This window comes from Pristiophorus japonicus, chromosome 6 (assembly GCF_044704955.1).
Source record: "Pristiophorus japonicus isolate sPriJap1 chromosome 6, sPriJap1.hap1, whole genome shotgun sequence".
Classification (NCBI taxonomy): Eukaryota; Metazoa; Chordata; class Chondrichthyes; family Pristiophoridae; genus Pristiophorus; species Pristiophorus japonicus.
The window spans coordinates 153,345,085-153,358,083 of record NC_091982.1 but is presented as its reverse complement, the minus strand read 5'-3'; the positions used below and the strand labels follow the sequence as shown (position 1 = coordinate 153,358,083).

Sequence of the window (12,999 nt, the reverse complement as noted above, 5' to 3'; positions counted from 1 at the left end):
CTTTTCCCCTTTAACTCAGACCCTGGACGCTGTGGGATCAGCCTCATGCCTCTTCTCTGCACCGCCCCCAGCCCTTGAAGGTCTCCCTTTATATCTCAGTGACCAGCACTGGGTGCAGTCCTCAAGGTACTGTCTGGCCACCGCACTGGGCAATGTGGTCCTGACCTCCTGTATGTTCTGTTCTCCCGGTTTTCGGCATTGTTGATTGCTGTACAACTTCAATTGGACCTGTCGAATCTACTAAAACCCTTCAATCTATTTCAGTTTCACTCTTAGAGTTTCAACATCATTCATGCAGTTTGTTCACTTAAATATTTTGCCAACTTATTTGGAGTTTCTGAGCTGTCTCTTCTGAGTCGACTGTCCCTCCGTATTTGGTACCAGTTGCTGGTTTGGCCAGTTTGACGCCACACCAACTCCAGATTGGTGACGTGATGTACAATAGGCAGCCCTGGTGTTGCAGTGCCATCTTGTGGTGGGAGATGAATTCCCAGTATCAGAAAGAAAGGACATTGTCAGGATTACATTGCTGTTTGTGGAAGCTTGCTGTGTGCAAATTGGCTGCTGCCTTCACTACATTACAGCAGTGTCTACATTTCAAAGGTATTTAATTGGCTGCAAAGCGTTTTGGGACGTCCTGATGTCGTGTAAGGCATTATATAAATACAAGTCTTTCATCTGAATGATTGTTTATGCTGTGATGACCAGATGCAGACAGACCAGAGACCAAGGGCTAGAGATTGCGTGGCGTCCCGTTTGCGTTGAGAACTTTTCAGGGATGGTAAAGATTTGATTCTGCAGCGAACTTCCGCTTTAACGTTCCAAGAGGGAAGTGGAGTACTAAATCAAGCGCTAACCACTTCCCTTAGAGCGCTAAGTGGAGTGAGAGGGATTGTTTCTGCAGATTGCTGCACAGTGTCTTTACAGTCTCCTTCCCTCTCTTAAAAGGAAGGGCCAATGCCGCGTTGAATGAATCTTCATGCTGTGTCTGTTGGGTAATGGCACCTGCGATTCGTGCATAGCAGCCCCAAGCACTCTAAGAGAGTGCAGGGCTGAGCAATCACGGGGACAAAAGAAATCAGGAGGCACCAGACTAGGGAAATAAATACATTTTGCCCTACCTGGCCACCATTGTCTTTAAATATCGCTCCCCAAGTAGCCAGCCAAGGTGATGACACCTCCTGCAGCTGCCGTTGTTGACGCCCGGCGATGCTGTAGAGGCCGGAAGCGAATATTACATCCGGGGCAGTAACGGGGCGCTGCACACCGGATGACGTCACGATTTCCTGGGCGCAAGAGGTCAAGGCGGTAAGTGTTGGCGCCAGTGCAAAACCACCAGGGAGGTTTGTGGCCATCGGTGATTCCACCCACCCATCGGTAACTCCTTAGCATACTGCCCCAAGTAGGCGTTAATGGGAGGCACAAACCAGGCCAATTTCTCCCCTCAAGAACTCATCAAGCTCTCCCCTCCCGTACAGAATAGTCGCAAATCCAGATCAGTGAAAGACGACCTTCCCAAACGAGATCTTTGTGACCAGTGATATGTGTACAGTGACACAGCTGTAATAAGCTTCAGTGCTGCGCCCATTCACACTGACGGATCTGCTAAATTAATGAAGGAATCTACACCAGAACAATTTAGAGGCCGCAGTATCTCTATGAGTGGAAGCCACCCTTCCCCACATGAGCCTCCTGACCTCACCACGCAGGCTAAACTCCGACAAGGAAGACAGTCCCATACTTTCCTTCCAAGAGCATCAAAACAGATCTCAGAAGCGGTGTCTTTCCTAACATCACATGGTAACCATCACCATAGATACACCCCAGGTACATGAGTCACCTCTCACCAGGAACTTCACTTTAGCTTGACTATTGCTTACCACGTGAGCTGCTCCGAGCCAGCCGCCCGTGGTGAACTGAAGAGGCTGTAACTAAAGAAACGACTGTTGATAAGCGAATGTGACAGATTGCAGATGTTTTTCTGAATTTCTTTACCCCCTCCCTCCCTCGTCGCTATTGAGGAGAAGTCTGACCTCTGTACCTCTTGCATTGGCTTTATTCCAGAACACTTAAAAAAAAAACACCACAGAGACCACCCACATAGGAAATCGTTCTGTCAGAATGGAAGCTCAGCTTTGGGGCCCGGGCAGTTTCTGTTCAGTCACGTCGATGAGACCGTGTTATTGGTGGGAAGGACTGAAAGGCTCACACATTAAATGAAGATGCAATTCTCCCCAAACTTTCTGAAATTAAATTTTATTGAACAATTTAATTCTGGTTTGGACTGATCCCCAGAGTTACTGTCTCCTTTAACATTACACACTGACCCCTCTAGAGTTGCTGGGGTGAATTTTAACCCCCAAAACGGGTGGGTCAGACGTTAAAATGTTTTAAATCTCAAACCCCCACCCCAACCCACCTACTTCCGGGTTTAACAGAAGCAGGACAAGTGGCAGGTAGCCAACCCACTCCTAGAAAGTGGGTTGGCAATTTCAATATTTTAATGAGGCTTGCACCCTCTGATATAACCTGCTTTGCAGATTTAACAGCCAGGCCTTGGAAAACCCAGCAGCTGAAGGGAGGCGAGGACAGTCCCAGAGAGAAGGAAAGCACCTTAACAGCACTGCTTGTGGGCCAGGAGGAGCAGCAGTGCTTTGTAAGAACATAAGAAATAGGAGCAGGAGTCGGCCATACGGCCCCTCGAACCTGCTCCGCCATTCAATAAGATCATGGCTGATCCGGTCATGCACTCAGCTCCACTTCCCGCCCACTCCCCATAACCCTTGACTTCCCCCATCGTTCAAAAATCTGTCGATCTCCACCTTAAATATATTCAAAGACCCAGCCTCCTTAGCTCTCTGGGGTAGAGAATTCTACAGATTCACGACCCTCTCAGAGAAGAAATTCATCCTCATTTCCGTTTTAAGTGGCGACCCCTTATTCTGAAACTATGCCCCCTTTTTCTAGATTCCCCCATGAGGGGAAACTTCCTCTCAGCATCTACCCTGTCAAGCCCCCTCAGAAACCTATTTGCTTCAAAAAGATCCTTAAGATTCTTCCTCTCGTCCCTCCCCAATCTCCACCTCCCCCCGCCCCCCCCCGCATCAGGCCACTCAACCTTCCCCACCTCTCCCCCACCATGCATAAAAAGATTCGGGGATTGGCCCTACTTGGTCTTGAGTCCTGCTCCAGAGGCCTCCCTGCCTGACTGCAAGCCTGTCAGTCTAACTTCTGGTTAAAACTCCACAGCATGCAGGATACCTGGATTTCCAGGTTTCCCATCCAAAACAACCCGCACTCCGCCCCTCTAATATCCAGGCCACTATCTCCTTTAACATCACACCACGTAGAAGAAGAAAGGCAGGCGCGTGGGAGCACCACCAACTGCAAGTTCTCTCCGAGTCACACACCATCCTGACTTGGAAATATATTGATGTTCCTTCATCGTCGCTGGGTCAAAATCCTGGAACTCCCTCTCTAACGGCACTGTGGGAGAACCTTCATCGCGCGGTCTGCAGCGGTTCAAGAAGGCGGCTCACCACCATCTTCTCAAGGGCAATTAGAAAGAAAGACTTGCATTTATATAGCGTCTTTCACGACCACCGAACGTCTCAAAGCACTTTACGGGCAATGAAGTATGAAGTGTAGTCACTGTTGTAATGTAGGAAGTGCAGCAACCAATTTGTGCACAGCCAGCTCCCACAAACAGCAACGTGACAATGACCAGATAATCTGTTTTTGTTATGTTGATTGAGGGATAAATATTGGCCAGGACACCAGGCAAAACTCCCCTGCTCTTCTTCGAAATAGTGCTATGGAATCTTTTGCATCCACCTGAGAGGGAAGACTGGGCCTCGGTTTAACATCTGATCCGAAAAACACTACCTCCAACAGTGCAGCACTCCCTCAGCACTACAATGTCAACCTAGATTTATGTGCTCAAGTCCCTGGAGTGAGATTTGAACCCGCAACCTTCTGACTCAGAGACGAGTGTGCTACCCACTGAGCCACGGCTGACACTAGCGATTGGGGATGGGCAATAAATGCTGGCCTTGCCAGCGACGCCCACATCCCAGGAACAAATAAAAGAAAACTCTAACCCCGAGATGTACTGTCTCCTTCAACACTCACATTGAGATACAGGACTGGTGTTACTTCTTATTGCCTGTGTTTGGTTAAGATTTGGGATGCTGAAACCAGTAAAATGGTGCTGTATGGCTTACCATCGCGAAACTGCCACAAAAAGTGGTATGAAGATTCTCCTTCTGAGAACCTGCCAATCTGCTGTACTGCCCACCTGGACCTGCCCTTTCACATGTTAACGTGGGTCGGTGGGCTTGGCCAATGGCTCCCTTCTGTGTTTCCAATTACCGCCCCAAACCCCACTCCAAATAAGTGGCGGTATGAGCGGCTCAGCGACTTTCCTGGGGCAGATACCGCAGTGAGGAGGCCATCTTGGTTTCCTGACTGCAGTTTCACAATATTTGGCCCATACAGTAATCATTAGTTGGTCAGGAACATCTATGACGACTTTTCCTGACAAGTTTTGTGAGCTATTGAGAGAGCACATTTGTAAACTGGGGCAGTGGATTTTGAAATGGCAATGCCTCTACTGCTGTACAGTTCCGACCACTTGAACCATTTCCGCTTAACACAGGCAGCTGCCTATATCGGATAAATGGTGCTAACCATTCACCATCACCAGAACTCTTTTGGGAGGAAACTAAAACATTAATCCTTAAATCGTGTCCCCCCGATCTGGGGGGGGGGCACACCAAACATTTACAAGGCCCTTTTTTGTGTTTTTTTTGTTTTTATTTTGTGTTTTTGTTTTTTTTTAAGTTTTTTTGGGCACTAAAATCATATTTTTTTTTCTCCAAGTGCCCCCTATAAAAGAGGAGGGGGACACTAAAAACACCAGCAATTAAAACAAATTAAACTTTAAAACATAAAATCAAATTAAAATTTGGTTGCCGGGCGTGATGATGCACTCCAGTCCCTCCAGTACCCACCTCTCGCGGAAGGCCGCGAGTGTACCGGTGGACACCGCGTGCTCCATCTTCAAGGACACCCTGGCGCGGATGTACGCGCGGAAGAGAGGCAGGCAGTCAGGTTGAACGACCCCCTCGACCGTCCGCTGCCTGGACCGGCTGATGGCACCCTTGGCCGTGCCCAGAAGCAGTCCTACGAGGAGGCCCTCGGACCTACCCGCTCCCCTCTGCACAGGGTGCCCAAAGATCAGGAGTGTGGGACTGAAGTGCAGCCAGAATTTCAGGAGCAGCCCCTTTAAATAATAAATCAGGGGCTGCAACCTCATGCATTCGATAAAAACATGGAACGCGGACTCTTCCAGACCGCAGAAATTGCATGCGTACTGGGAGCCCGTGAACCGGCTTAAAAATTTATTGCACCACCCTCCAGGCCAAGTCCCCTATAAATAGTGGGAGGACTCCCGCGTAGAGTGCCCTCCATCAGGGACCCCCACCTCCTCCGGACGGCAAGATGGTGAGGATGGCAAAGTTGAGAGTGTGCAGGAGCAGCCCGTACAGGAAACCCCTCCGCGCGGAACTGAAAGGCACGGAGGGGATTTCCTCGAGGCGGCTCAAGTTGTGAGGCGCCGGCTCCCGAGGGAGGTTCCGGGGTTTGGCGCCGATGAGGAATTCCATCCGGACGGGGGTCAGTTCGGACGGGATCTCCCCACGTGCTTGAGCCTCCTCGACACACCTAACGGAGTCAGGGCCCAAAGCTGTTTTTAGCGACTCGATGGCATCGGTCGCGCGGCGGACGTCGGCCGAATTTAGGCGCCGCGCCATTCATTAGACATTGCCGAAACATGGGATTGATCCAGGGAACTTTATATCTTCAGTCGAACGCTCTCCCAACTGAGCTACTTCGACCCTCACCATCACCAGAGGAGTCAATTGCAAATGCACCTGTTTCGGACAGTACTCTACCCATTGAAAAAGCTCTGCTGATTTCAGACCAAGTTGGGTCTTCAAGCAGATTGAATTAACTGTTCACACCTGGTTAAAGTATGATTATTAAAACAACAACTTGCATTTATATTGCGCCTTTAAAGTAGTAAAATGTCTCATGGTGCTTTTCTTAGTGATGAGATCCTGGGTGCAACTGCTAACAATTGGGAGAGGTGGTTACGAAATGTTGGGGATGAAATTCCCCCTTTTTATATCACCGTTAGCGCCTCCGGAAAGTTGACCGGGAGTGTGCGGAGGTGCTACCATAGCAGTTAGCTCCCCGGACCACCGATTACATCATCGCCGTGTGCGGAAATCCTGCACCGTACCACACCGACCCCTTAACGCCCCGTGGGGGAAATTGCCCCATGGACCACGAGGCTGGTGCGAGTGGATGTCAACGGCAGCTTTGTGGGTCATGAAGCTGGCCCACATCCACCCTCGGGACGCTCCTTATTGGGAGGGCGACAGCGCCCCGGACCACCATCTTTTTTGCCTGTCGACTCTCAGGGCGGCTCTACAATTGCGGCCCCTGCGTGGTCCGGGCTGCCATTTTGCAGCCCTGCACTCTGTCTTGGGCGCCGGGCTGCAGGCCCGGTCACACACTGCCCTGGTGGCCCAGGATAGACCATCAGAGGCTCTCCCCTTTAATTGAAGGAGGTTACCGCCCCCAATTGGGGAGCAGGGAAATTTCGCCCCCGTTGATTTCCTTTTTTTTTTAATATGTTGGGTACTTCACTTTTTGGTTTTACTGTCCAGCGGGCAAATCGCGTCAACACCAACACCGTTATAAACGGAGGGGACTGTGCTAAGAAGGGGAGGAGGATGAAGATATATTGGAATCGAGATTGGAGGCTCTTGTAGTAAGGCATCATTAAAGACATCTGTTTTCACTCTATGAATACTCTGTCCACAAGTTTTAGAAATCTCTAAGGCCTTAGTGTAGGTATTTCTGCCGATCAGTGTCTAAGAAGGCTGTGGTTCCTCCTGGTGACTGATGGGAGGTTATGCCAGCTGTTGGCTGAAGTCCTGTTGTCCTCTTCTGTTGCAATGAAAGAGATCAGTGCCTTGACTTTTCTTTGCCACTGGATCTTTCCAGGCAGCCTCCGATGACCTTTGTCACATTTGACAGGTAGCAGCTCGCCATTGTCATTATTGCTTTAGACACTGGCGGATCCTCCCAGTTTATTAACTTCTCCGTCAATTTGCAAGACCAAGAGGGAGAGCAGTGCGATTCTTCTGGTCACTATCCAGTTATTTAATTCAAGAAATATCCTGGAGGAATTTGACATCAGTAAGGATGAGGGGCTTGATCACTTATGAAATCCCCTGGGCCAAGCGACATTTGCCTTGGGCGCTGAAGGAATCCAGTGAGGATATTTTGCGGTGAATTTGCTGCAGTAATAATTTGTACCAAGGAGTATTTCGAAGGGGTACTTGCAGTGAGACAGCTTAAGAAGAAGCAATTAGAGTTTATGCAATGATGGGCCTCCACCTTGGAGGATGTTATCAATAAAGTTGATAATTAACAGCCTGTGAAGATACGCTGCGGTTTACTGCTGACCTCCCCTGTAATGTATTTGCTTCTTGGGTTCTTTGCTAAAGAATTCATAGCAACACATTGCTATTAAGAACTAGTTAGTTTAATAGCAAAAGGTTTAACAATCGCACTACACATTACCAGTTCTTCCACCAGGCTCACAACCATCTGCCTCACTGTGGATCCCCCGAACCCAACTGGCTGGGGTTTTATTGAGTCTTGTGAACATCACATGACTGGCTAAGCCGCTCCCAACTCAACAGCTCAGCCAACCTGTGAGCATCCTCACAGGTGCATACATTACATCTCCCTTTGTCCAAGAAGCTAAATTATGATTTTTCTTCCCACCAGGTGAATAATAACGGGATCATATCATTCCTGAAGGAAGTTTCCCAGTTCACCCCAGTAGCATTTCCGATCTCTAATGACCGGCGAGTGGTGGCGGCGTTCTGGGCGGATGTAGACAACCGACGGGCTGGCGACGTCTTCTACAGAGAGACCAAGGACCCTGCCATTCTCCAGAGTGCTACCGACGACATCAGGAGGTACTTCCCGGAATTTGAGGAATTCTCCACCCAGTGGGCACTCGTGGCCACTTGGTACAGAGTGACGTTCTTTGGAGGGAGCTCGTTTTCACCGGTAGGGCTGATCTGTCGATCCTTTGATAGCATGCACGCTTTGATTTTTCCGTTCATTAGCTGTGGTGTCAGGTCGGCCAAGCAGTCTGCGTCAGACCAACAGCTTGGTTGGGTTACCTGTCTCAACATCTTGTTCACTTACCTCCCACCTTCTCCTGAGCACACTGACTCGTGCTCGGGTACAGGTTCTACAGATCCTGGCTAACCTTATCTGAGGCACCATGCATCACCAAGTGCCAGCACTCTGTCTATGTGTGGGAGCGCCTGGCATTCACAACCAAGCACTTTTTAGCAATGTGGAAACCTGTGGGATATCCATGTGTGGAGTGGGTCCCTGTGGAATATCAGTGTGTGGAGTGGGTCCCTGTGGGATATCATCATTCAGTGTGGGTCCCTGTGGGATATCAGTGTGTGGAATAGAACCCTGTGAGATATCAGTGTGTGGAGTGGGTCCCTGTGGGATATCATCGTTCAGTGTGGGTCCCTGTGGGATATCAGTGTGTGGAATAGAACCCTGTGGGATATCAGTGTGTGGAGTGGGTCCCTGTGGGATATCATCGTTCAGTGTGGGTCCCTGTGGGATATCAGTGTGTGGAGTGGAACCCTGTGGGATATCAGTGTGTGGAGTGGGTCCCTGTGGAATATCAGTGTGTGGTATGGGTCCCTGAGAAGAGGGTTGGGGCGATGACGCAGCCCTGCTTGACCCCGGTCCAGACGTCAATTGGGTCTGTGATGGATCCGTTGGTAAGGATCACGGCTTGCATGTCGTTATGGAGCAGGCGGAGGATGGTGACGTACTTTAAGGGGCATCCGAAACGGAGAAGGACGCTCCATAGACCCTCGCAGTTGACAGTGTCAAAGGCCTTTGTAAGGTCGAAGAAGGCCATGTATAAGGGCTGGCGCTGTTTCCTGCATTTTTCCTGCAGCTGTTGTGCTGCAAAAATCATGTCCATTGTGCTCCGGAGGGGACGAAATCCGCATTGCGACTCCGGGAGGAGCTCCTCGGCCATGGGGAGAAGATGGTTGGGGATGTCTCTAGCGACGACTTTCCCAGTGGTTGACTGTCACCATGCTCATGGTCTACAGGGCTGTAGTAATTCCCGCCCTCCTGTATGGTTCAGAGACGTGGACCATGTACAGTAGACATCTCAAGTCGCTGGAGAAATACCACCAGCAATGTCTCCGCAAGATCCTGCAAATCCCCTGGGAGGACAGACGCACAAACATTAACGTCCTCGTCCAGGCCAACATCCCCAGCATTGAAGCACTGACCACACTTGATCAGCTCTGCTGGGCAGGCCACATAGTTCACATACCAGACACGAGATTGCCAAAGCTCTACTCGGAACTCGTCCACGGCAAATGAGCCAAAGGCGGGCAGAGGAATTACAAGGACACCCTCAAAACCTCCCTGATAAAGTGCGACATCCCCATTGACACCTGGGAGTCCCTGGCCATAGTGGCGGCCTAAGTGGAGGAAGTGCATTCTGGAAGTCGCTGAGCTCCTCGAGTATCGTTGCCGAGAGCATGCAGAAATCAAGCGCAGGCAGCGGAAGGAGCGTGCGGCAAACCAGGTTCCCTGCCCACCCTTTCCCTCAACGACTATCTGTCTCACCTGTGACAGAAACTGTGGTTCTTGTATTGGACTGTACAGCCATCTAAGAACTCATGCTAAGAGTGGAAGCAAGTCTTCCTCAATTCCGAGAGACTGTCTATGATGATGGGTGGGTCCCTGTGGGATATCATCATTCAGTGTGGTTTCCTGTGGGATATCATCGTTCATTGTGGGACCCTGGGGGGTATCAGTATTCAGTGTGGGTTCCTGTGGGATATCAATGTGTGGAGTGGGTCCCTGTGGGATATCAGCATTCAGTGTGGGTCCCTGTGGGATATCATCATTCAGTGTGGGTCCCTGTGGGATATCATCGTTCAGTGTGGGTCCCTGTGGGATATCAGCATTCAGTGTGGGTCCCTGTGGGATATCAGTGTGTGGAGTGGGTCCCTGTGGGATATCAGCATTCAGTGTGGTTCCCTGTGGGATATCAGTGTTCAGTGTGGGTCCCTGTGGGATATCAGCATTCAGTGTGGGACCCTGTGGGATATCAGTGTGTGGTTTAGGTCCCTGTGGGATATCAGTGTGTGGAGTGGGTCCCTGTGGGATATCAGTTTGTGGAGTGGGTCTCTGTGGGATATCAGCATTCAGTGTGGGTCCCTGTGGGATATCAGCATTCAGTGTGGGACACTGTGAGATATCAGTGTGTAGCGTGGGTCCCTGTGGGATATCAGTGTGTGGAGTGGGTCCCTGTGGGATATCAGTGTTCAGTGTGGGTCCCTGTGGTATATCAGTATGTCCAGTGCTGTGTGTAGTGGGTCCCTGTGTACTGCAGGCTTCTGGTGTAGCTCCCTGAGTACTTAGGCCAAATGGAAAAAATCTGCCTGCTTTGGAACTTTGTGTGACTGTTAGGCAACCAGTAACCTCTCATCCACTTCCCACCCTCCACCTCCCTACAAATTGTGAATGCTCAAATTTCCATAAATTGTCCATTTGAACATTTTGTCCCACTTTGTTCTCTCGATGTAACTGCTACCAGTCGCTATGCTGCTTATGTGACACGCCAGCAGTGCAGGACGGCAGAGCTCTGAGTGTATAAACAGTTCAGGCACCTCAGTAGACCTGGACCCTGGCACGGGATTGATCTGCCATTGATCACTCTTTATATCAGTGCAATTAATCATTGCAGATCAGTTTCATGGGGTGGAGAGATTGGACTGCGTGGGACATGGGGTGAATCGCAGGCTGTGTAATATGATATCGGGGCTTTGCGGAATGATACCAGGGGCTTGGAGGGTTAAATTATGAGGTCAGAATGCCTAAGATTGGCTTGTCTTCCCTTGAGTATAGAAGATTGAAGATTGAGGTGTGACCTGATTGAGATGTTTAAAATGTTAAAAGGATTGGCTAGGGTACATACATTTAAATTATTTCCTCTGGTGGGGGAATCAAAAATAAGGGGGTGTAATTAGGAAGCTCTTCTTCACACAAAGGGTAGTCGAAATCCGGAACCCTCACCCACAAGAGACTGTGGATTCCGGGGGACAATTGGAGCTTACAGGACTGAGATCGGTAGATAATGGGTATCGGGATATAGTGCAAAGGTGGATAAATGACATTAAGATACAGATCAGCCATGATCTGATTGAATGGCAGAACAGGCTCGAGGGGCTGAATGGCCTACTCCTGCTCCTGTGTTCCTATGTGTGATACAATTGCAGCACTGGGCTACATCGCTACAGGTGGAAGGCTGGGGAGTGCGTCGTATTCATCCCACAATGCCTATGTATGGATGCAGGGTACATCCTGTTGATGGATGGACTTTGCCCCTCCCACAATGAGCAGTGCCACTGACCTTGGGAGGGGCACCGTTGGTGGAGGGGCGGAGGGGGTGGGGGGGGGGGTGGGGTGCACCATGCCACAGTTGGCTGTTTTGACGTCCGTGGGGTGTCTGCTACTTTCCAGGTCAACACCTTCCAGATTGTCCTGGTCACGGATGGAGAGTCCTCCTTCACCATCTTCAACTACGAAAATATCACCTGGACCACTGGTATGCACGCCAGCAGTGGAGGGGATTTTGCCGGCCTGGGTGGCATCGCAGCACAGGTAGAACAATCTGAGCGCGCACATGTGCCGTTAGTTAATTGTCAAAGGTTTGCGGTGAGTGTGAGAAGAGGGTCCTTGCCCTCAACTGTGTGTCCCAGGTGGTTCCTCCCACTGAATACCCTTGTGTGTGTCTCAGGTGGTTCCTCCCACTGGATACCCCTGTGTGTGTCCCAAGTGGTTCCTCCCACTGAATACCCTTGTGTGTGTCCCAGGTGGTTCCTCCCACTGAATACCCCTGTGTGTGTCCCAGGTGGTTCCTCCCACTGAATAAAGAATCATAGAAATTTACAGCACAGAATGCCATTCGGCCCATCGTGTCCGTGCTGGCCGACAAAGAGCTATCCAGCCTAATCCCACAAACATTGTACAATTAAAGGCCTGAGTCCAATAATGGACAACCATCATAAGAAAACCAAGGAGAAGGCCACACTTGTAGCTTCCTGAGTGGCCGACTGAGTAAATGAAGCAAGTGATGTGTCACTGAGCCATGGGGAAGAAGATGATCCCAGGTTTAATCCCAGGTTTGTGCTGAGTTAGCTGGTCTCATCCAGGGAACTGGTGCGGGGCTACAAATGGCTTCAGTGCACCTCAACCTAGGGAAGGAAAGGCAGCTCCTATCTGCTAACTTTTCCCTGCAGCATGCCTGTGAAGGCTGCATGTAAACAGGATTGAGCTCAACTATGGTGCCTTGAACAGTCAAGTAGTCTGCTGACCCTCCTTTGATTACCTCTATGTCTCATGTGGTTCCTTCCACTGAACACCCCTGTGTCTGTCCCAAGTGGTTCCTCCCACTGAATGCCCCTGTGTGTGTCCCATTTAGTTCCTCCCATTGTATAAAGAATCATAGTTTCATAGAAATTTACAGCATGGAAGGAGGCCATTTTGGCCCATTGTGTCCATGCCGGCTGACAAAGAGCTATTCAGATAATCCCACTTTCCAGCTCTTGGTCAGTAGCCTTGTTGGTTACGGCATGTCAAGTGCATATATAAGTACTTTTAAAATGCTATGGGGGTTTCTGCCTCTACAACCTTTTCCGACAGCGAGTTCCAGACCCCTTACCACCTTCTGGGTGAAAGAATTTCTCCTCAAATGCCCTCTAAACCTGCTACCAATTACTTTAAATCTACACCCCCTGGTTATTGACTCCTCTGCTAAAGGACATAGGTTCTTCCTGTCCACTCTATCTA

At 49.9% G+C, this 12,999-nt stretch overlaps 1 protein-coding gene across 1 annotated transcript in view; it reads left to right on the top strand.

Moving 5' to 3' along the window:
- Positions 1-12,999, top strand: part of sned1 (sushi, nidogen and EGF-like domains 1) — a 166,093-nt gene that overhangs the window by 73,782 nt on the left and 79,312 nt on the right. The window contains exons 2-3 of the mRNA XM_070883295.1: positions 7,867-8,154; positions 11,671-11,811. Coding sequence (XP_070739396.1) covers positions 7,867-8,154; positions 11,671-11,811 — 429 coding nt within the window. The remainder of the gene's footprint in view (positions 1-7,866; positions 8,155-11,670; positions 11,812-12,999) is intronic.